Source organism: Benincasa hispida, chromosome 5 (assembly GCF_027475165.1).
Source record: "Benincasa hispida cultivar pf3 chromosome 5, pf3_genome.v1.1, whole genome shotgun sequence".
Taxonomy (NCBI): Eukaryota; Viridiplantae; Streptophyta; class Magnoliopsida; order Cucurbitales; family Cucurbitaceae; genus Benincasa; species Benincasa hispida.
Window position 1 is genome coordinate 42,497,030 of NC_143482.1, and position 25,912 is coordinate 42,522,941.

At 36.9% G+C, this 25,912-nt stretch overlaps 1 protein-coding gene and 1 non-coding gene across 2 annotated transcripts; one reads left to right on the forward strand and one right to left on the reverse strand.

Moving 5' to 3' along the window:
* Positions 1-18,439: 18,439 nt before the first annotated feature.
* On the reverse strand, positions 18,440-18,805 carry LOC120077322 (uncharacterized). The gene has a single exon (XM_039031204.1). It carries the CDS (start codon positions 18,803-18,805, stop codon positions 18,440-18,442), a length of 366 nt encoding a protein of 121 aa, XP_038887132.1.
* A 5,767-nt stretch (positions 18,806-24,572) lies between these two features.
* On the forward strand, positions 24,573-24,679 carry LOC120078882 (small nucleolar RNA R71). The gene has a single exon (XR_005482159.1). It is a non-coding gene; the product is annotated as a small nucleolar RNA R71 (small nucleolar RNA).
* The last annotated feature ends 1,233 nt before the right edge of the window (positions 24,680-25,912 follow it).

Genomic DNA, 25,912 nt, shown 5'->3' on the forward strand with positions numbered 1-25,912 from the left:
TAAACTTTCATAAGTATATCCAAATAAAACATAATGGAGGGTTTAAATTAATACAATTATGAAAGTTCAGGATTTAAACTAATACACTTATAAAAGTTTAAAGTTTAAATTGAAACAATTATTAATTTGAAGTTTAAATTGATACAATCCTCAAAGTTTAAGGTTTTGATATAATTATAAGTTTATGGTTTGAAATGATACAACCTCCAAAATTCAGGAGTATAAATTGATATTTGTCCTTACATTTTTAATCTTTCCTTACTTTTTCTCCCTCTTCCCCTCTATTCTTCTCTTTCTTGATCTGCCATAGCAGCTCCACCATGTCATCATCTGGCCTTCGAATCTCAAGCTCGTAGTGCACAAAATAGAATGAAAATCAAAACTCAGAAGAGATTTTCGCAAGTAAAATCTTCAAACAAAACCTATAGAGACGATTATCTCGACCCTGGTTAAATTAGAGAATGTTGGGAGAGAGAAATCGTCGACCATTTAAAAACTAAAATTGCAGTGGTTCATCCTCAATATTCAGATCATCAATTACTTGGTGGAAACTAAAATCATTAAAGTTTGAAACTTCAATCAATGCTAAGAAGAAATTGAATCGAGAACAAAAGGAGGAAGAAGAAGGAAGTAGAGAGGAGAGAGAGAGGAGAGAGAGAGGAGGAGGGAAAGATTAAAAATATAGTTGTTTTTCCAAATCATCTTGCCCCGTCAAGTTTGTTGTCAATTTTCTATTTAAATTTAATTGTTTTATTAGTAGAGAAATCTTTTAAATCTATTTTTGAAAATTCATGGACCAAATTCATCTATTGTTAAAATTTTAGAGACCAAAAATGTAACTTTTCCAATTTTTTTTTTTTGTTATATTTAGATTTAGATTCATTTTAAACTTGAGGGACAATGCACCTAATGTTATAAATTTAGTGATCATAGGGGTAGTTTTCCCCAAAACTTTATATATTTAAGTTTAAAACTACTTTTCATATAATTTTTATATATTTTTAATTTAAAATTTTAGACCAAGGAACAATAATGATTACCAAACATGTTTTGGATGTTTGGCTTACCCACTTCAGTGTTAAATAACTCAACTTCACCTACTTCAATGATGTTTACTATTTAAGTTTGCACATTTATGGAGGAAACTCCATCTTTCCATTTTTGTCTCTTTTACACATTTATTAAGAAACTCAAACTAAACAACTCTTCAACCCAAATGTAGACTTACTAACTCCAAACTTCGTAACTCACTTCAGTGTCCCAAATACTCCTATATTTTTTTTTCTAATAAAAAAAGAAAGAATAATAAATAATAAATTGGAAGCCAACTTGAGCATAATTGAAAGTAGTTTAGACATATAGTCATACCAACAGGTCAAAAGTTTGAATCCCCTATTCTCGCATATTGTTAAACTCAATAAATAAGTAAATAAGAAGCTGATACCAAATGTTTTTTTTTTTTTGTTTATTATATAAGATGAAACAAGGAGAAAAAATAAGTTCTTAAGTCCTCGTTTGGTAACCATTTAGTTTTTTTTTTTTTTTTTTTTTGTTTTTTAAAATTAAGCCTATTCCATCCAGATTTCTTACAATGACTTGCATCTTTCTTAAGTACAATAGTTGAATTCTTAGCCAAATTCTAAATTTAAAAAACAATTTTTAGAAAGTTGTTTTTTTTTTTAGTTCTCAAACTTGGCATGATTTTTTAAACTATTAGTAAAAAGTAGATAATAAAGGAAGAAATTTGGAGGTGAGAGTAGTGTTCATAGGTTCAATTTTCAAAAACAAAAACCAAAATCAAAATGGTTACTAAATATGGCTTAGATGATTTGTATTTAATTGATTTTTCCCTATTGGAGTACAACATGACAAATATTATATGAAAAAAAATAATTTTTTTATTGGGAGTATCCAAATATATATATATATATATATATATTCAACAATATATCGGTTGAAATGTGTTTAGCTAAGTGGTAATTGACATATACTCTCTCCCTTAAGGTCAAAAGTTCGATCATTATCTTCACATTTGGCCTTCAAGCTTTAAGAGAAAGAGTACATGTCAATAACCGTTGTGTTATACTTAGTTTGCAATTTTTGAGTTGAGAACTACGCTCTAACCGATTTATTTTCTAATTTAATCTCAATGTTCCAAATTTATCGAGAAACATCATTTTTCTCTCTTTTGCACATTTTCCGAAGAGCTTCATCTTTAAAATTCTATAGCTAAACTCTAATTTCCTAACTTCAACATTTTTTTTTCTTGCAAGTTAAATATCATCAATATCATCAATTTTTTTTTTTTTGGAAAATATTAGGTGTTTTTAACATAAGAAAAAAACAGGTTAAATTATGGGAAAATGGCATAGATGGCGAATAACAAATGACAAAAATGAAAAATAGGTACTCTTTTGAAAACCAATGAATTTTGGCCTTATGCTTGAAGGAAGCTTGTGAAGGGACCATAAAGTGGAAGCAAATCGTGCCAATTTTTTCAAATTTTACAGAATGTAAAATTTTACTGAGACAATAAGAAAATATGTATTTAACCTAGAAATTACAACAACATTTAACAAAAATACAGAATAATAAAATGGGTTCGAACCCTTACCTTTGAAGAAACCAATCTTTAACTGAATCCCTCGATCTGAAGAATATCACCACAATGGTTACCACGGTATTCTCAGGATAAGAATCCAAGAGGAGTGGGGTTCTGACTATTTTGGATTTAGAGAGGGACAGAAAACTGAGAGAGAGGAGAGAGAGGAGAAAGAGGAAGATGAAATTTTCATAGAACTTTTCTATGTGATGAGAGAAACTCTATGTCCAGATTTCACCAAAAAAAAACATAGAATGAGGATAACCTCCCACTCTCACGTCTGAGAAAGCAAAAGGGACTCCCTCCCAAAATTAGTTCCTTTTTTTAAAATAAATATATTTATTTAATTAGACATTATAGATATATATGATAACTTCATTATCATATAATATATATATTAAACTATATGTTATATTAAATATATCATATAACCTATAGTTTCTATATCGTATCAAATACAATATAACCTATAGTTTCTTTTCTCTCACCAATGACATTTAATGTAAATCACATTTACATTAAATTTAATAATATTAATCCAATTCACATAATTAATATTTGAATAATATTCAAATATTTATTTCCTTTCATTAATATTATAATGTATCAAATACATTATAGTAATTATATCATATATAATTAAAAAATTTATTAATTATATCATATATAATTAATTCCCTCAATTAATCTGAACAATTCAAATTAATCCAAAAACTGATTCTAATTAAATCCCGTTGAGCTATCGAGGGGACCTCATGGACTTGTAGCTTGAAGCTCCAACGGTACGTGAATAATTAATTAAACTCTTTATTTAAATTATTCACCATCCGTTATCTGTCGGGCACTCCACTGAAGACTGATAGTTGCACTTTTCGCACTATAGATATATTTTGTATCCATTGATAACCAATCAACAGTACAACGACCCTTCACAAATTGCTCGTAAGTATAACTAGGCCAAAATTACCGTTTTACCCTTATAGTTACATTTAACTCCTTAACTACCATTGATCCCTCTAATGGACAATAAATTATAGTCCAACTATGACCAAACCTCTCTCGGACAAGAAGAGATTGTTGCGCCACATTATTCAAGTCCCAAAATCAACCCTTAAGGGAGCAATTTACCTACTTGCCTTGACTTTGGAGAAGGAGTAAATTCCTTCTTGTGTAGCTGTGTTCCTAGCTCCACAATCAAACGAATCCCGAAAATGGTAGGCTTGTTGAGTCGGCGATCTGGCCGCTCTCACCTATACAAATCAAAGGACTACCTTCATAGGTAAGAGTTCACAACTCACTCAAGATTCAGGTCATGTTACCTATGGTCATCCTGGTGAAATGCAAGTCTCTATTATGAACGATGTTTTATAATGAGACTAAATATTTCATGGTCCGGTCTTCTAAAAACTCTTTCGTATAGAATATCCTCGCTCACATGTCTCCACATGAATGATTAGGATCAAATCATTTGTAGCACTTTACAACAATTATAATGTTCGAGCATTCGTGTGTTGCAGTCTTGGAGATTGAACGAGTGTTTGTGATCGAGGGATTTTGAAGATGAGTCTTCAAATGTATGATATTATTTCCATTGATCTTATTGTAAAACATGCTGTAATTTCATATTGTGCATGACTTGTAAGTTTCCGTTTCTTGATTGTAATTGTGTATGTTCAAATACGAATGGAATTTGAAACGATCATTCCACTGCTCATGGAAATTCTAATGTCTGATTTCCTTCATTTGGCATCAGAGCCAGGTTGTTCTGATATTCCAAATTTCAATTCTATTTTGAACTTCTTTTATAGTCATGGGGGGGTTTTCTGCATTGCGTTTAATCATTAAATGTGTTTAATAGAATTAAATTGATTGGAATAAGAGATTAAAATTGTATTAAATCAATCTATAAGGGACCTTTTGTCTAAGGCAGGTTCTGTCTAGGCTAGGATACTTAAGCTGACGGAAACGAAATACCCCTACCTGGGAACCTACCTGGAAAGGTGAATTAGATAGATTTTCTGCAAGCATGCGACAGTTGGTTAAAGACTCCATTAAAGAGTTTAATGGATGATGATCACAAGTTGTTTAACTATCTAAGGTAAAAGTTACTCTTGGGAAAACCTAAAAAGTCATTAGTTAAAATCCTTAGTCGTGTTTTTTCTAAGTAACCTAAACCCTAGGTTATAAAATACTCAGTGGGAGGAAGAGATGTATATGATATGTCAATGATTCCACTCACGTTTCTCCTTGAATGTTCATGTTGTGAGATTCATGCTTGGCCTTGTGGTGCCCTAGGAGCATCCCCCTTCGGATGGTGTTTGCATAAGTCAATATCAAGGTGGACGGAGAGAGTGTTTATAGTAAGTGGGTGAAGGGTGTGTGTCAACACGTCCTACGGTCTTTGTCATTGGTTTGCTCCGTGAGATCATTCTATACTCCCTCGTGGCGCCCTAGGAGCCTCCCCCTTCAGATGGGTTTTGTACAGTTGGTCAATATCAAGGTGAACTCTAGAAATGGATAGAGTCACTTTAGTTTTTGCCCCAATCGAATTTTTTTCCTTCAGATTGCTGCTTGGGGTGAAACTCTAGGGCTTAGTATGGCGGGTCATACTTACGGGAAATTGTTAAGAAATTTAATGATTTCTTGACCAAACCAATGATGGCTAGTCGTTATAGGAGCAAGAGTTGTTCTGGTATTAATGGTTGGTTGAGAATGTCTCAATTCAGAGTAGGGATAAATTGACCACCATTCGGCAGCTTTTGTCCTAAATCTTTGAAGCGTCATTGCAAAACTAGATGTCACACGGGGTTCATGTTAGTTTTGCTAAACCGTATTGGATGTTATATGTTTTTTCAATGGGTATTTGCATAAAACCTAACGCAGATCAATGTGTTTTTGTTTTCAGCAACATGTTTGATTTTCCATTTAATGCCTCTAATTTGACTGGTCACATACAGTGGAAAGAGTCTTGTAAAATGTATTTCGTGGTAAACAACCTCAAGTTTGTCATGGTTGAGGAATGTCCTCAAGTCCCGACCCTTGATGCACCGCGAAGTGTTCATAATGCATATGAGGTATGGATGAAGGCTAATTCATTGGCCCGACTTCACATATTGACTAGCATACCTAATGTTTGGCCAAAAGGGTTGAGAACATGGTCATTGCACATGAGATCATGGACTTGTTGCAAGATTTGTTTGAACGTCAGTTTTTACATTTTAAGCACAAAGGAATGGATGACAAAACGAGTAGTGTCAGTTCCCAAGTTAACTTGAACTTGGAGCTTATTTAGGTTCTGATACTGATCCCATTACTCTCTAAAAGAGGAGGATGTTTAAAGACAGTAAATGTGATTTATTGGTCTTGGAGACTTGTTTGGTTGAGAATGATGATTCTACCTGGATCATTGATTCGGGTGCTATTAATCACATAAGTTCCTCTTACTAAGGATCCAGTTCCTGGAAAATGTTGCCACAGGGAGAGATGACTTTACGAGTCAGTACTGGTGAGATTGTTTCAGTTGTTGTTGTAGGCAGGCTAAAGTTATTTTTGGACAAGAAACGTTATCTGTTACTGGATAATATTTTCGTAGTTCCTCATATTAAGAGGAACTTAATCTCGGTTTCTTGTCTCATTGAAAAAGGTTATACCGTCTCCTTTTCTAAGAGTAAAATGTTTATTTTCAAGAATGGAATGGAGATTGGATTTGGTTCAATGGAAAGTAACTTATATGTACTAAGGTCGTTAGTCATAAAAATCTTGTTTAATACTGAAATGTTCAGTACGGCGACAACAGCTAAAAGACCAAAGGTTTCTCCTAAGGAAAACACCCATCTTTGGCATCTAAGGTTAGGTCACATCAACCTCAATAGGATTGAGAAGTTGGTGTAAAGTGGACTTCTAAAGAGTTTAGAAGAAAACTCCTTGCCGATATGTGAGTCATGCCTCGAAGGTAAGATGACCAAACGACCTTTTACTAGAAAAGGTTACAGAGCCAAGGAAGCCTTGAAGCTTGTACATTCGGACCTGTGTGGTGCGATGAGTGTTAGGGCTCGGGGTGGATAAGAATTTTTCATCTCTCTCATAAACGATTATTCAAGGTACCAGTATCTCTACCTAATGCAATGTAAGTCTGAAGCCCTTGACAAGTTCAAGAAGTATAAGGCTGAAGTTGAAAACTTGTTAGGTAAGAAGATAAAAACACTACGATCTGATCGTGGTGGAGAGTATATGGACCTCCAATTCCAGAACTATATGATAGAACATGGAATTACGTCCCAACTCTTGGCCCCAAGTACATCTCAGCAGAATTGTGTATCAGAAAGGAGAAACAGAACCTTATTGGACATGGTTCAGTCTATGATGAGTTATTCTCATCTTTTAGACTCGTTTTGGGGTTTTGCAGTGGAGACTGCATGTTACATTCTAAACAACGTTCCCTCGAAAAGTGTTTTTGAAATGTATTTTGAGTTATGGAGAGGCCATAAAGGTAGTTTATGCCACTTCAGGATTTGGGGAGTGTCTGACCCATGTGCTTGTGACTAACCTGAAGAAGTTGGAACCACGTTTGAAAGTTTGCCTCTTTTTAGGCTACCCTAGGGAAATGAGGGTGGATACTTCTATGATCCAAGTGAGAATAAAGTGTTTGTTTCTACAAATGTTATCTTCTTGGAAGAAGAACACATCAGAGATCATAAGCCACGAAGTCAGCTTGTTTTACATGAGAGTTCTAGTGAGAATGAAGCTACTGAGTGTTGAACAAGAGTTGTTTAACAGACTGACAGATCAATAAGAGTTGTTGGGGTCGATACATCTAGTCAACCAACTCAAGAGTTGAGACTACCTCGACGTAGTGGGAGGGTTATGAACCCACCGAATCGCTACATGGGTTTTACTGAAGCCCATAACGTCATTTCTAATGATGGGATCGAGGATCCATTGTCTTTTAAACAAGCAATGAAGGAAGTTGACAAGAATTAGTGGATTAAAGCCATGAATCAAGAAATGGAGTCTATGTACTTTAATAAAGTCTGGGAGCTTGTGGATCCGCCTGATTGGGTAAAACCTATAGGGTGTAAGTGGATCTAGAAGCAAAAACGAGGTGTAGATGGAAAGGTGTAAACCTTTAAGGCTAGACTCGTGGCAAAGAGTTATACCCATGTTGAGGGAGTGGACTATGAGAAAACTTTCTCACTTGTTGTCATGCTAAAGTCTATCAGGATACTACTCTCCATAGCCACATTTTATGATTATGAGATATGGTAAATGGACGTCAAGATTTCCTTTCTTAATGGTAATCTTGAGAAGACCATCTATATGGCTCAACCAGAGGGGTTCGTAGTTCCCGATCAAGAGCAAAGAGTTTGCAAGCTTAATAGGTCCATTTATGGGCTGAAACAAGCATTTAGATCATGGAAGATTAGATTTGACAGTGCAGTCAAATCATTTGGCTTTGATCAGAACGTTGATGAGCCTTGTGTTTACAAAAAGATAATCAACCGCTCAGTAGCTTTCCTGGAATTGTATGTTGATGATATTTTACTCATTAGGAATGATGTAGGATTTTTTACTGACATTAAGAAGTGACTAGATGCCCAGTTCCAAATGAAAGATTTGGGTGAGACTCAATATGTTCTAGGGATCCAGATCATTCGAGATCGTAAGAACAAGAGGTTAGCCTTGTCTTAGGCATCGTACATCGATCATTTGTTGATCAAGTACAGGATATAGGATTCCAAGAGGGGTTTATTACCCTTCATTCATGGAATCGTTTTGTCTAAGGATCAATGTCCTAAGACACCTCAAGAGGTTGAGGAGATGAGACAGATTTTCTATGCTTCAGCTGTTGGAAGATTAATGTATGTAATGTTGTGAACCAAACCCGACATTTTCTATGGAGTAGGAATTGTTAGTCGTTATCAGTACAATCCAAGATTATCACTGGACAACGGTCAAGATGATCCTTAAGTATCTTCGGAGAATGAGGGACTACATGCTCGTGTATGGAGATAAGGATTTGATCCTTACAGGATATACAGACTCTGACTTTTAGACCGATAGAGATTCTCGTAAATCGACATTGGGATCAGTGTTCACTCTGAATGGAGAGGTTGTAGTGTGGTGAAGCATCAAGCAAGGATGCATCGGGGACTCCAGTATGGAATCCGAATACGTAGCCGCTTGTGAAACAGCTAAAAAGATTGTTTGGCTGAGGAAAATCCTTACAGATTTGGAAGTTGTTCCAAATATTGATTTGTCGATCACTCTCTATTGTGATAACAACGGGGCTGTGGCAAATTCGAAGGAACCTCGAAGTCATCATCAAGGCAAGCATATAGAATGGAAATACCATTTGATCAGGGAGATTTTGCATCGCGGTGATGTGATAGTTATGAAGATCGCATCGGAGCTCAATATTACTGATCCATTTACAAAGGCTCTCATGGCTAAAGTGTTCGAAGGTCACTTGGAGAGTCTGGGTCTGTAGGATATGTGACATCTTGTCTAGGGCAAGTGGGAGATCATACTGGGTATAGTGTATGCCCTAGTTTATTATATATTCTACTTGTAATTATTCATGTATTGTACATTAGTCTCGCAAGGCATTAGGACAAGTGGGAGATTGTTGGGATTAGTGTCTAATTCTCTCGGAGTCTCGTAGTTTTTAATTTGTACACATTGTTATGAAAAAAATAAAAGTTATTTTATCTGACATTTACGCATATCCAATAAACAAAGCTTCATGGTTATTGTATGTAAACTTAAGCATGTATATGAGATATACAAGTAGATAATGCCTTAAGTGATAACCTAAATAGGTCCGTAGTATAAGGATTAAGGAGGGATACTTGATCCTGGTGACATATGGATATGACTTACTTTGTAGAGGTTTACAAGTTGGTAGATCCTGACCATTCATGTGGAGACATGCGAGTGGGGGTGTCCTATACAAAGAGTTTATATAAGACCGGACCATGAGATGACTAGTCTCTGTATATAACGCCGTTGATATTTGAGAGTTACATCTCACCTAAACGACCATAGGTGACATGACCTCAATCCTGAGTCTTTTGGGAACTCTGCCTTTGAGGGCAGTTCTTTGGTTAGTATGTGTGACAGTGGCCAGATTGCCAACTCAACTTGACTACCTTTTTGGGGACCTGTTTGATTTGAGAGCTGGGAACTCAGTTACACAATATGGAATTCACTCATTCCCTAAAGCAGGGGTAAGTAGATAGATTGCTCCATTAAGAGTTGATTCTGGGCCTTGAACATAATGGTCACAACTTCTCTTTGGAAGAGAGGACTTAGTCATAGTAGGACTATGACTTATGTTCATTCGAGGGATCAGTGGTACTTAAGGAGTTAGATGTAACTACAAGGGCATAACGGTTATTGGTCTAGCCGTACTTACGAGTGATCTATGAAGGGTTATCGCATTGTTGATTGGTTGATATGGACATATAATATATCTGTAGTAAGGAGAGTTCAGCTGTTGGTCTTTAGCGGAGTGCCTGGTAGTTAACAGGTGATAGATCTCGTGACTAAAAAGTTTAGTCAGTTATTCAAGTACCATTGGAGCTTCATGCTACAGGTTTATAAGGTCCCCTTGGTAGCTCAATGGATTCAAGTTGAGAATCAGTTCTTGGTGCTGATTTGAAATGTTCAAATTGACAAGAGGCAATTCGATTATATACGATATGATCAGTGTGATGTATGAGATACATCAAGTGGAGGATTAATTTAAATGGGATTTACATTAAGTGCCATGAAATAGAAAAATAACTATGGTTTATATGTTTCATGAGATGAAATATTAAAACTATAGGTTATAAATATAATATGGTAAGTTGGTTATCGTATATATTTATAATAATATTAATTATTTGATAATTATATATTTTTCTCTAATAACCAATTGAGTGGGAGGTTATTGGTGGTTTCACGGTAATCGTGAGATAAAAGGAAAATTGTTTTACTAAAATTTAGTAGATGTTGTAAGAGTTTCTATTCTTGAGAAAAAGAGTCACGAAATTGCTGTCATGTGAATAGGATTCACTAAACTATAGCTGAAGAGAGACTAAACGATTGTGGAATGACACTATATGATTGTTCACTCAACTGGACAATAGCTAAATGATCGCGGAGCATTTGCTATACGATCGCAGAGCGTTTGCTATATGATCGCAGAGCATTTGCTAAACGGTTGGGCATCGTGTATATGATAGACTCTTATCATCTCCCACTTGCCCAATCAATTACACGATTGTTATTCCTCCGGTCTCATCCTCTAATCAAGTCCACATAGAGCCCACACTTCTGGATTCTCACACCGAGAATACCAAGGTAGCCATTGTGGTGGTGTCTTACTCAGCTCGACGTAGGCGAGGTTTTGGAGGCCGTTCGTTGAGTTTGCGGTATTCGTATGGTGGTCACTGTGTTCAAGAGTTTGTGTGTCGCAGTCTTGAAGATTGAATGAGCATTCATGATCGAGGGATTTTAAAGATGAGTCTTCAAAGGTATGATATTCTTTCCCTTGATCTTATTGTAAAGCATGTTGTAATTTTGTATTGTACATGACTTGTAAGTTTCCGTTTCTTGATTTTAATTGTGTATTTTTAAATACGAATGGAATTTGGAATGATCATTCTGTTTCTTATGGAAATCCTCATGTCTGATTTCCTTCATGTAACATGTACAAAGTGGGCCATACTCGTAGTGTCACAAGGATAAGGTATCTAGCCTTATCCATCTCTACTATAGACCATTTAGGTTATCACTTAAACATGATCCATCCGTATGTCTCTACATACATGTTTAAGCTACAAGATAATCTTGGATGTTAGTTTATTAGGTTGTGGTTAATGCAACTAATTTTGAAATAAAACATCATCTATTTTATTACATAAATAAAATGTTTGTACAATACAATTACAAACTATAAGACCCTATGAGATTTAGGACATCACCAATCTCCCACTTAACCTAAAGCGAGTGGGGTGTAAAATGTGAAAGCCAAACTAAAATACAAAGTACACAAATCAATAAACTAGGGCATAACACATGCCCAATAAAAATCTCATACTTGCCCTAGTCTAAACATGGCCTATCCTATAGACCCATACTCTGCAGGTGACCCTCAAATACATTAGCCATGAGGATCTTTGTAAATGGATCAGCAACGTTGTGCTTCAAAGCTATCTGCGTTACGATCACATCCCCTCGATGCACAATTTCTCGAATGAGATGATACTTCCACTCTATGTGTTTCTCGCTCTTGTGACTCCTAGGCTCTTAGGAATTAGCCACAACACTACTATTATCACGATAAAGTATGTGAAGGAACTTTAACTAGAGAGAACCATGAGCGGAAGCAAGATCAACCTAAATTTCATTTTTCATTGAATGTAAGTTTTATAGTAAAACAAGAACAAGATATGCATTTATATAAATGATAGCTTGCATTAATAAAGAAAAATACAGGTTTCAGAAACCCTTACTTTTGAAAACTGTTCTTTAAGAATCCCTCTCGAACAAGCCATGAACATATCTCTTTCTCCAAAAGGGACACCACCACTTGAGAACCTCTGTATTCTCTTGGGACAAAAGATTCAAGCAAGAGTTGTGGGCTTTGCTTAAATCCTTGAAAGAGGGAAGGGAGATGGAGAGGAAGAGAGGGTGGAGAAGAACTTTTCTTCTCTGTGAGTTTTTCTTAGAGAGAACCTTTCTCTCAAAGAGAATTGAGGAGAAAGATGAATCTTCGATCACATCATTCTTTCACAACCCACATAAAAATAAACTGAGAGAATGTAGGGAGGGAGTGGTAACTCATTCCCTTTAATTAATTTTAATTAAATTAATAATAATATATAATAACTACTTTATTATATATATACACTATAGGTTATATCAAATCTAACATATATCCTATAGTTTTATATTGCATCAAGTACAACATAATCTATAGATTTTCATTATATAACACCGTTCTTAATAGAGACTTCCATTTCATCAGGATGACCATAGGTAACAGGACCTGAATCCAGTGTGAGTTGTGAACTCCTGCATATGAAGGCAGTCCTTTGATTTGTATGGCTGAGAGTGGCTAGATCGCCACCTCAACATGCCTACCATTTTGGGGATTCGTCTGATTGGGGAGCTGAGAACACAGTTACACAAGACAAAATTTACTCATTCCCCAATGTTTGGGGAAGTAGATAAATTGCTCTCTTAAGTCCTAATTCTGGGGCTTGAACATTGTGGCGCCGCACCCTTTCTTGGCCGAGAGGGGTTAGTCATAGTGGGACTATGATTTATTATTCATTAGAGGAATCGGTGGTACTCAAGTAGTTAGGTATAACTACAGGGGCAAAATGGTAATTTTGCCCAACTATACTTATGAGCAATTTGTGAAGGGTTTTAATACTGTGGATTAGTTATATCCAATGAACATAGAAAATATATCTGTAGTGCGAAGAGTGCAGCTGTCGGTCTTTAGTGGAGTACCCGATAGTTAACGGATGGTGAATAACTTAAATTAAGAGTTTAATTAAGTTATTCACGAACTGTTGGAGCTTCAAGCTATAGGTCCATGAGGTTCCCTCGGTAGCTCATCGGATTTGATGAGAATCAATTTTTGCATTAATTTGAATTGTTCAAATTAATTGAGGGAATTAATTATATATGATAATTAAGTTTATGCAATTATATATGATATAATTACTATAATGTATTTGATACATTATAATATAAAGAATTTATGAGAGGAATTAAATTTTTGAATATGATTCAAATGTTAATTATATGAATTAGATTAAAATAAAAATTTAATATAAATATGATTTAGATTAAATACCATAGGAGAGAGAAAAGAAACTATATGTTATACATTGTATATAATACAATTTTGAACTATATGTTATATGTTATATATGATATAACATATGATTGCATAATATATAATAAGTTGGTAATTATATATTTTTGTTATAATTTTAATTATGAATTAAAATTATTTATTATTTATTTTATTATTAAATAATTTTTCTAGTTATTTAGTTTTTAAAATAATTAAGACTCCCTCCCCACCTTTTTCTCATCACCACTCACGTAAGAAGTGGTGGAGGGGTCTCTTTCATATATCTGCAAAAAGGATAGAGAAGTGTAAGTAACGTAGAACATTTTTCTCTGCATTTTTTCTTTTTGCTTACCAAGGTTTTTCCTCTCAAGAAAGAAAAATTCTTCTCCCTCAATCCCAAAACTCTCTAGAGCCCATACCTCCTAGATTCTCATCTGAGAATACTGACGACTCTTTCATGGTTGTGTTCGTGGGATTCAATTGAAGAATGTCTTCAAGGTTAAGGTTTCCAAACCTTTTGGTTCTTTTAATTTTTGGCATTTTGTATAATTTTGTTTTTTTTCTAAAGCATGTACTATAAAATTTGTTTTAAAAAATGTGTGGGAATTGGGATGATCCACTTCCGCTGCAATCCCCATCATAGGGTTCTTTCAATTGGTATTAGAGCCAGGTTTGAACCCAAATTTCCAATTTTTTTTATTTAATTTTATGTGTTGGTGTGTGTTTTTGATCTACTACATTTTGTTTATATTCATCTGATGAATGGGTTTTATTGAATGCAGTTTGATTGATGGATATTTTCAGGATAGGGAATAGTTTTACAATACTGTTTTCTTTCCAATTTTGTTGTAAGGGCCCATGTTTTTGGGGCAAGTAATTGTTATTGAGTCTGTAATGTTGTATATCGAGTCATTCGTGATGTTCCCGAAGGTTTTCTGGTGTTTTGGGGCTGGTTTTGGACGTCGGATCGAAGAAGATCGATATTGTGCAATAATGGATTGCGTCGCAGCATCACGATGTTGTGCCCTAGTGTCGCGACACTCCAAGTAGCGAACGGAGAAATTTCTCCATAGCATCTTGACGCTAGGCATAGCGTCTCGATGCTACGATGCAGAAAAACTTCTCTTATTTGCTCGTGCGATGATGTGTGTATGCAATGTTGGTTTATCGTGCGATGATGTGTGTATGCGATGATCTGTGGATGTGACGATCATACAAGTTTTCCTAACAAAGCCCCAAGTATAAGCCTTCTTAAGTTCTTGGTAAGTCCAGGGTCAAACACAGGGACTATTAAATAGATATGCGAAGAACTCTTTGATTCTATTACGGTGGTGATAAAGAAGTAGATGGTGTTTTGATTTAGACTTTCCTATGTGATGGAGTTGAACGTGGAGCAATGAAAGCGTAGAGTTATAACAAGTATGAGATGAAGGGGTTGAGAATGGACTTAGCTAACATTTCTCAAGATTGTGTACAAGTCATGCAATCATGCTATACACAAATATTAGTACTACACTTCTCAATGCATAATGCCACATTTCCTATTTCAAACACATTGTCGCATTGTGCCCTTGGATCACAATTTCATATGCGCCATCCCATTGTACTTGCATGGAATAGGCAAATCAACTGCTTTTATGCAATGAGCATTAGCGATTGCAATTCCTTTTAGTTTGGCGCTTTCAAACATAATATTGCCTATTTTACCATCGCTTTCTCCCATTGTTTTACTAATTTGAGCTGTAATAACTTGTATTTCTACCAGTTATCACACCGCTAAATTTAAAAGAATGCTTATCCTCAAGCATAAACTAAGGATTTTCTTTAAAATTTTAATCGCCTTCACCCTACCTAGGCTTCTCAAGGTGCCCTATTTAAATTGCTGAACTAATGCCTTCTTAATTTCTATCCTAATCTCTTCCTAAAATATTTCTAATCTTTAGGGATTGCGAGCTTAAACTTTAAAAAAAATCTTTACTCATTTCTAGGACATCGCATGATTTATTTCAAACTTTATCAAATCGGGGTGTTCAAGTGATTTTGAACCTCGCACGATTCAGATATTCGTTTCGTGATCTTGTGCTAATCCGAGTGCCCAACCTTCATTTTGGCTTGCTGTAAGCGCATAAAATGATGATGCGATGATATGCGATACTACTTCTAGATGTATGCGTTATTAATGAAATGCTTATAGTATGCTATGCGTTGTCACAAGTTTCCTTGCGTTGAAACCAAGTATAATTCACCGTAAGTTTCTCGGAATGAATCGAGGCCAAACATAGGGATTGTGCAGTTAATGCGTTACGTTCGTGATATATGCAACCAGGGTTTTTCAATTAATAAAAGATTGGTTTATACAGGTACTTAAAATTGCTGTAAAGTAAAATATGCGGTAAAGTAAAGTTGCGATAATAAAATAAAATGCGGTAAAAGTAAACCTAAGCTATTATGATACACGATACAGGATACTGATACATGATACTGAGATTAAGACTGACTGTGAAGATTATACAAAGGGCCGTGTTATGCGGTGGCAAGTCTTTATGTATGAAACAGAGATAGAAAGGATAATTAATATAAACATCGCAAGTTCATTAATTGTGTTAAACATTTAACTACGGTTTCGTTTTCCCTTGGCGTACACCTCTCGGTGATCGGCCGCGTTCCCACGTCTCTGTGGTGAGACAAGGATGAACGTAATGAATGCCAGGTTTCTTCCATCTCTAGAAGTACTTCTCGCTTTAGTTAACACATTCTTCTAACCTTCTCTCGACAGGCAGAATGGCATCTTCACTTCTGCTCTCACAGGTGAAGATGTCGTCTAGCATACTTTAGCTAAACATATTTATTTCTTTAGCACATATTAATTTACTTGTTTAATTCATTCTAATTACCAAGGGATTAAAAAAACATCATGGAGAAAGCGATTAATGGAGGAACAGAAATAGACAAAAAGATGGAGATGAAAATGATCATGACATTCAATACTAATATTTAGCGTCTGATACATGGTGTGAGTGATAGGGATTAAGAAGATGAATACAATTAATGATAAGAGATAGAAACAAATACAGAAGAGTGTCAACGTCTTGACACAGATCTAGAGGGTGGATTTGCTTGCCAGCGAATGAAGTAAATGTAGAGAAGAGCTTCCCTCTCAGGCTTGCTCGTCCGGTAGAAGTGACCTTGGCACAGAGCTTCCACGGCGGGGATAGAAAGGATTTACCCTAAGATTCACCTCTCGGCCTTGTCTCTTAAATCTTCCCGGATCTTCTCCGATCAGGCTCTTCAGACCAGTCTCTCTCTCAATATACAAATATCAAACTATGCCCGTATCAAGTATATCTTCTCATAGAATTTCAGAGGCTATTTATAGGTTCAGCTTTGACTCTTTGCAGTGTGGACCTCACATTATTGTTATGGCAGCTCTGGAAATGGTGGAATGAATATTCCTTCTGTTACGCAATCAATCCCATAAAAAATGCACAACGGTCAGCTGTACACGTGTCAGGATCCGCAATTGCGTTACTATTTTGCATCTTCGATCATTTGCCTACATGCGGTGTTGTTTTTGATTACCGCATGCGATTAAAGTTGCATTGATCACTTAGCTCTTGATTGATTGTTGCATGCGCCGTTATTGCGTTGATCGTCTATTCATTTTTGAATGATTAGCACAATGCGACGTAGATGCGTTGTTCTTTTTCTCTTGAGCAATGAACGCATATGGTGACTTGATTTCCTGCAAAACAAACTTGAAATATTCTTTTCTACCATCGCAATGGTGTCAGTGGGTGTATTGACGACAATTTATAATTTTTGTATGTCTTAGCTAATTTCTCAACAATTGACGCAACTTTTTTTTCTTTTGGTTGCAATATCTAAATAAAGCAGTATAAATAACTTGTATTTCTACAAGTTATCACTTGCCCCCACAGGTGTCATGCGGGCATCCAACTACGAGTAATGCGCTCTTTTTCAGTCAAAACTCATGCCCATTTCTTTATTTGGCAACAAAGTTGTGATCACATTGTTTTTGCATTGATCACAATTCCCACCTTCGTTTTTGCTTTCCCCCACGGGTGTCATGCGGACATCCAACTATGAGCAGGATCCGATCTCAACGTTATATATATATGTATATATATTTCTTTTTTTTTTTTAAGTTTCTAAAAATAACAAGGTTGAAAATAACATTACTACCCCTAAATTTAACACTCAACAATTTCCTCATTGCTGAAAGACGAAATAATTCATGCGATGGACTCAGGAAATTTCGTAAAAATCGTTTTGAAAGAAAGCTGATAGACCACAAAATTTTAGAAATGTTTAATGAATTGATTATCCTAAAATTATTCTTACTCTAGTACATGAGGTAAGAAAAGAAGCATAAGTTTCATCATTGAAGTCATAATGGGCAAGTGGTGAATGTGGCGACCAAATAAAGCAATCAAAATTCAGGATTGAGTCAAACGAAAGAGGATGTGATAGTAGAATTCAGCAATATTAAATTGAAATTTAAGACATACAAAAATTGAAATAAGATGAGGCAAGGAAGGACATAGCCCCTAAATTTAATTTTTCTCTCGCATTATTTTGATCACATCCTTTCTTCTGGTGGGCTAATTCTTTGATTGAGATGGGCTGATCGACCCAGTCGTGTGTTTTGAGGTTATTGCATTGCTCTATCGCAATTGTTTACTACGATCAGTGTGATGATTATCAAGAGGATAAAAAGTATGAAAGAAAGAGTTGGAAATTATAAAGAGTAGTAACCATGCAAAAATTAAGATAGATTCATGAAAGAAAAACAAAAAAAGCTACTAAAAAATGATATACTTTGTTCCTGATGAATGTGTGTCGCTTATCATCGCAGGGACTAAGTGTTTCTTCTTTATTCTGGCTTCCCTAAGTCCACGGAGGTTTTCTCGTGTTGGAAATCTCCTCCATGATACATCTTTAGTCTTTGTCAATTTACCTTAAATGCATTGGTCCCATCTTCGTTTGTCAATTCTACTGCTCCAATTGAGCAGTAATACTCTTTGACCAGCCTGAGGATTTTTCTCATACAGGCGCTTATCATGCCATCGCTTGGTGCATTCTTTGTAAATTTTGGCATTCTCATACGCCTGTAGTCTCCATTCGTCCAGCTTCAGTAGCTGAAGCTTTCTCTCTTCCCCTGTAGCCTTAAGATCAAAGTTAAGCATCTTAACTGCCCACATCGCCTTATACCCTAGTTCCAACGGCAGATGACAAGCCTTTCCAATTACCAACGCATACGGTGACATGCCTATGGGTGTCTTATAAGCAGTCCTATGTGCCCACAAGGCATCGTCGAGCTTCATGGCTCAATCCTTCTGCGATGGATTCACTACCTTCTCTAAAATTGACTTGATTTCTCTATTAGAAACCTCTGCTTGTCCGTTTGTTTGGGGGTAATATGCGGTGGCGATCTTATGGTGGACATTGTATTTGATCAACAGTTAATAATAGATTCACAAAGTGGGTCCCTTCGTCAATTATTATGGCACGTGGAGTGCCAAAATGAGTGAAGATGTTTCTCTGTAAGAACTTAGAGACTGTTGTTGTATCGTTTGCGACGCATAAAACAACTTCAATCCACTTAGAAACATAATCGATGGCCAATACAATGTATTTACGACCATTTGACGATGGAAATGGTCCCATGAAGTCTATACCTCAGATGTCTAATAGTTCCACCTCAAATATGATGTTCATTGGCATTGCATTTTTTTCTGAAATGTTTCAGTGCGTTGGCACTTATCGCATTTCATGGAATATTCTCATGCGTCCTTAAATAGAGTTGGCTAGTAATACCCACATTGCAAAACTTTTGCCGCTGTGTGCTGTCCCCCGAAATGCCCTCCATAGGATGCTTCATGACATTGAAAAAGTATGCACTGGAAAGTAGTCTCTGGAACACAAAGTCTCAATATCTTGTCTGGTCCCCTTTTGTAGAGATTTGGCTCGTCCCAGTAGTAAAACTTACATTCATGAATAAGCCACTTCTTCTAATAGGATGTGTAGTTTTCAGGAAATTGTTTGCAGACTAAGAAGTTGACAATATCTGCGTACCAGGGTAGTTCTTCAATCTTAAGCAACTGCTCGTCAGGGAATGATGTGTTCACCTCCGACTGGATGCGATCCACTTTAGGATTCTCTAACCTTGATAAATGGTCAGCGACCCGGTTCTCCGTTCCCTTTCGGTCGATTATTTCCATGTTAAATTCTTGGAGTAAGAAAACTCATCAGATTAGTCTAGGCTTCGCATCTCTTTTAGTCGTCAGTTATCGTATCGTCGAGTGGTCTGTGTGGACTATAACTTTTGATCCTAACAAGTAAGGTCTGAATTTTTCAGTCGCAAAAATTACCGCCAAAAGCTCCTTCTTGTTGGTGGTGCAGTTCGCCTGCGTCGAGTTCAATGTTCTGCTAGCATATGCAATGGGGTGTAACATTGTATTTTCTTTTTGTGCCAAGACCGCCACCATCGCATATCCGCTGGCATCGCACATCAGCTCGAAGGGCTTTACCAAATTGGGTGCGATCAGAATTAGTGTTGTAGTCAAGGCGTCCTTTAGTGCTTTGAATGTGGTGAGGCAGTATGGATCAAAGTCAAAAAGTCTATCAGCTTCCAACAACGCATTCAACGGTCGAGTGATTTTGGAGAAGTCCTTCACAAATCTTCTGTAGAACCCCGCATGTCCTAAGAAACTCCTTAAAGCTTTCACATTTGCTGGAGGTGGAAGTTTTTCTATGGCTTCAATTTTGCTTTATCCACCTCTAGCCCATTCTTTGAAACCTTGTGCCCAAGCACAATTCCTTCTTTAACCATGAAATGACAATTTTCTCAGTTCAGCCCCAGATTAGTCTCTTCACATCTTTTTAGTATTCTCTCCAAGTTTTTTAGACAGATTTCATATGTTTGCCCAAAGACTGAGAAATTGTCCATAAAGATTTCAACTGAGTCTTCAAGGTACTCGGAGAAGATTGCCATCATACACCTTTGAAACGTACTGGGCACATTGCATAGTCCAAAAGGCATGCGACAAAAGGCAAACGTTCCATATGGACAGGCGAATGTGGTATTTTTTTGATCCTCTGGTCCGATCATAATTTGGTTATAGCCTGTGTACCCATCAAGGAAACAAAAATAGTCATTTCCTGCTAGTCGGTCGAGCATTTGATCAATGAAAGGTAAGGGGAAATGATCTTTCTTTGTCACCGTGTTGAGCTTCCTATAGTCCATAAAAATCCGCCAACCTATGACAGTCCTCATGGGGATCAACTCGTTGTTTGCGTTAGGGACTACTGTCATCCCACCCTTCTTAGGAATGCATTGCACGGGGCTAACCACGTGCTATCTGCGATAGGGTATATAATGCCGACATCTAACCATTTGATAATTTCTTTTTTGACAACCTCTTTCATTGCAGGGTTCAGTATGTATTGAGGTTTTATCGTGCCTTTCTGGTTTTCTTCAAGCCGAATTCGATGCATGCAATACGTCAGGCTAATACCTCTGATGTCTGCGAGCGTCCATCCGATTGCTCTAATATATTTCTTTAGAATATTGAGCTGCGCAGTTTCTTTTTCTTCGGGTAACGCAGAGGATATGATGACTAGTAAGGTTTCATTCGGGCCAAGGAACACGTACTTCAAGTGGTTTGGTAGAGTTTTTAGCTCTAGTGTAGGTGGTTGCTTTAGGGAGGGTTTCTGTGTTTTTCTTTCTTCATCCAAATTCAACATTTCTTCATTGTTCACTATCTCTATTATTACATGGCAGGTTTCTAAGGATGTTATCGCATCATCTCTTTCTTCATTTTCTTCCTCGGACTCCCAATCTTCAATGCAAGTGTGTTCATCATCAGAATCTGATAAGCCTTCTTCTTCTGGGAACTTCATTGCCTTGATAATATTAAACCTGAGCTTCTTTCCATTGATGCTCATTGTGATTTCTCCCTTGTGCACATTTATTTGAGCACGATCTGTAGACAAGAATGGTCGTCCCAATATGATTGGCACATCTTTTTCCGCCTCATAATCTAGGATAATGAAGTCTGCTAGAATGAATTTGTCTATTGTGACCAAGACATCCTTTAACTTTCCTTCGGGGTGTACCAGGGACCTATCTGCAAGTGGGAGAGTCACCGTTGAGGGTGTTAGCTATCCTACATTGAATTGTTTGAATATTGAAAGGGGCATTAAGTTTATGATTGCCCCAAGATCACATAATGCTTGACCAATGTAGATCCCTCCTATTGAGTAGGGTATTGTGAAACTGTCTGGGTTGCGCATCTTTGGTGGGATTATAGTATTTGATTCTTGTGTTAATACCACCGTGGCAAATTTTCCTATGCTTCTCTTCTTTGAAACAATGTCCTTCAAAAACTTTGCATACACCGGCATTGCTCTATCGCTTCTATAAATGGAATATTGATGTGTAGTTATTTCAATATTTCCAGGGAGCGGTGATACTGACCTTCATCATTTTGTTCTTTTTCAGTCTTTGAGGAAATGAAGGTAGCTGTACTTTCACTGTTCCATGGTCTGGAGGCTTAGAGGTGATCACATCTTCAGATTCCATAGTCTCGGACTTTATTGACTCATTTTGCGACAATGGTTTCTTTGATTCAATCGCATGTTGCTCCTTTGAATCGGTCTTGCTAAGCTCTTTCCTGACTTCTACCATCGCCTTTCCACTTCTTAGGGTGACTGCTTGGCAGTGTTCTTGTCTTGTATTCCCTAGATTGCGTAGATGCTCGGTTGAGTTGGGTATGATAATGGGCATAAATGCATGTTATTACAGTGCTAAGTTATTAAACAATGCAGGTTTGCGTTGATAAAATATATAAGATTGCGTCCAAAAAGCATTAACTTTGTAACATTGCGGTCTCATGCGTTCATCGCATAAAACCAGTTAACTTTTGTATTTTTGTGCAGAATATGCGTTGACGCAAAGCGTAAAATACAATCACAAGAAAGCAACGGTCGAGCGCAGGGTTATCGCAAGGCTTTGCTGTGATTTGTGTTCGCAAACATCTGCTCAAGAAGGATTGCCACATAGAGCCACCGCAACTTGGTGGGTGCATTTGGGTGAAAAGCATAACAAATCACAATGGGACAGAAAGCTGATGACAGTCGAGTCCAAATTAAGTTGACAAGCCGCTAACGAACTACTGTAGCAAGTACACTCAACTTTTCGGTGACAAATATTCGGCGCATCAGACAGAGAATTAATGCCATCCCATCAATGCAATCATAAGAAAGAAGACGCCTTTCACCCCGAAGTTCTATAAATACCCAAGACAACCTTCAGCAAAGAAGTTCGGAGAGTTAGAGAATTTTCCCTTAGATAGAATAGCCTTGTTCATATTTTCCCTTTTTATTTAGAAGGCGGAGTGAGAGAAGAGAAGTGACGCTGGAAGATCGCTCTGGTCAGCTCGAGAGAGAACCTAGAGGTGTGAAAAGCAGAGAGAGGGCCGACTCTCGCGAGAGCGAGACTATCTTTTGAAAAGAGTAGAAAAGACAGTGTAAAAGTCTTGGGAAGCAAGACATTGCTACCGGGCTCTTTATTCTCTTCTTGCATTGTTATTTTGTATTTCAACTTGTTATCTATAAAATGGAACTTGGTATTCTATATCTGTTCACTATTTTAAAAGCGTGCATGAGTAGCTAACTTTATCGAATGGGTTGAGAAGAACTAAGCTAACATGACCTAGGATCTTCATCGCATGCGATTATTTTGTCTTATGTTGCGCCCAACACCCCTTTAGAGCCACTCAAGAGAGAGTCTAAAGAAAGAACCTAAGACTTGAGAAAGCTAGGTTAGTATCTAGACTCGAGAGAGCGAGATTAGATCTGCATAAGCAAGAGATAGGGACTTAGAGATAAGCTCTGTTTGCCAACATGCATCGTATGCACCCTAGAGATAGGTTATGATATTATGTGGTCGCCTTATTTGTGTGTGTGTCATGTTGTCATCGCATAAATAAGAATAGAGGTTTATGTGTAGGTCCTATAGACTCATCGCATATATCGCATGCGTTCTAGTACTAGAAGCTCTAGCATTTGCGTTGAGAGATCATTTGCTATTGTATGTGTGTTGCATGATCGCATAACATGAACGCATCATAGGAAGTGTTAGTTGAACCCCTTCTCAACCCGTTCTCCACATATTCATCGCATCTTCTGTATTATCAACTCTTTTCGTAACTCCGCCACATACATTTATTGTGTACCACAAACAACAACTCAAAACAAATATTTGATTTATTGGTTACTACAAAGTCTTCTTGAAAATTATCACCGCATACCATTTTCCTTAGTCCCTGAGTTCGACCCTGGATTTTCCAGGAAACTCAGTAGGGTTTACACTTGGATTCTGCTGAGAAAACTTGTTGCTCAACGCATTTCCATCACCATATTTCATTCCATAATTTCACCTCATAAAATAACACTAGCAATGTCCCTTGAGGTTTGTTCTTTAGCTTTCCTACAATTTATCCTATTTGAATTTCCAAATTGCGGCTGGATGTAGCTTGGTTTTGGAGGACTTTTCATTCTTCTCAATGTATTGCTTTAACAAGTTCTCTAGGGATGATGATGGTGGTGTTTGAGAGCTGCTAGCGTGCTGTTGGTTGTTCTTCCAAGAGAAATTAGGGTGATTTCGCCACCCCGAGTTGTAGGTTTTTGAAAAAGGATTGTTTTTGACAAAGTAGATTGATTGAGGATTTCGTGGACATTCCTCAACTGAATGCGATTCTTCACATGTAACACAGCTGGTGCTTGTTTTCTCTATCGCATTGACCTGTCCACTTCGAGTTCTAGAATTGTTTATTGCGATGCCCTGCAACAAATTGATCATCGCATTCATCTGATTTTGCAATGATGTAATGGCACCATTACTTGCATTACCTTCTCTGGGTTTTGCTTTAGATCGCTTTCTTGCCAATCTTCGTTGTTTTTCGAGATGCGATAAAGAATGTTCTTTGCCTCATCATATATTTGTCCAGTAGACCTCCTGCTGTTGCCACATTGGAAGCTATCTGCGATGCACATTGATAGAAAATCTCCATTTGGAGACAATCAGGCAATCCATTGTGTGGGCAGTCGCGTACTAGTCTCTTGAATCTCGCTCATGCGTCATTGAGCTATTCATCTTTTTCTTGTTCAAAATCGGTGATCAACTTCCTCATTCTGGCATTCTCTATGGGAGGGAAGTACTTCTTTATAAAATTTTCGACAACTTGCTGCCATGAAGTTATCTCTCCTGGTTCGAGAGAGTATGCCCATTTTCTTGCTTTATCGCATAGTGAAAATGGAAATAAAGTGAGTCGAACCTCTTCTGGAGAAATATTCGGTAACACGAAAGTGTTACAAATTTCAATGAAGCTTCGTAGATGGGCGTGTGGATCTTCACCATGCCATCCTCCAAACTGTCTGCTGTTTGTATCATTTGTAACATTACTGGCTTCATCTCGAACCTTGATCCATCCAATGCTGGTCTCATGATACCTGGGGAGAAATCATACAAGTTTGGTGACGTATAGTCCCAGATGGGTCTATTTCGATCATTTTCCAGTAGGATAGGATTTGCCATTATGTTGTTTTCATTTGCTAATCATTCTTCAAGTTGTTCAGCCATTATGTGAACTCTTCATTGTTGTTTACGTCTGTTTTTCTATCTTCTGCGAAAGGTTCTTTCGATCTCTGGGTCGTAGTTGGGATCAGGAGTATGTCCTTCGTTCATACGATGCTTGCTTCTTCCTTTACAGATGGAATGGCAATGCGACAAAGGTTGAAAGCTGCAAAGATCAAAGAGGTTTAATGTTAGCGCAATCTATACCGTAGTCCCCAACAACGACACCAAAATCTTGATGCATTGGTTTATCGTGCGATGATGTGTGTATGCGATGATCATACAAGTTTTCCTAAAAAATCCCAAGTATAAGCCTTCTTAGGTTCCTGGTAAGTCTAGGGGTCGAACACAGGAACTATTAAATAGATATGCGATGGACTATCTGATTCTATTGTGGTGGTGATAAAAAAAAGTAGATGGTGTTTTGATTTAGACTTTCCTATGTGATGGAGTTGAATGCAGAGTGATGAAAGCGTAGAGTTATAATAAGTATGCGATGAAGGGGTTGAGAAGGGACTTAGCTAACATTTCTCAAGATTATGTACAAGTCACGCGATCATGCTATACACAAATATTAGTACTACACTTCTTAATGCATAATGGCACATTTCCTATTTCTAGGATGCATGCGATGTGTATGAAAAGCAGTAGATAGAACTTATTTCTAAGTGTTTACTCTTGCTTATGTGATCTTAATCCAACTCTCTCAAGCCTAGATTCTATCTTTAGACTACTTTCTCAAGTACTTCCAAATGATGAATGATACATACATAAGACAAGATGATTGCATAAA

Coding starts and splice junctions, on each gene's coding strand:
- LOC120077322 (XM_039031204.1), bottom strand. CDS start 18,805: ATGAAGCTCGACGATGCCTTGTGGGCACATAGGACTGCTTATAAGACA.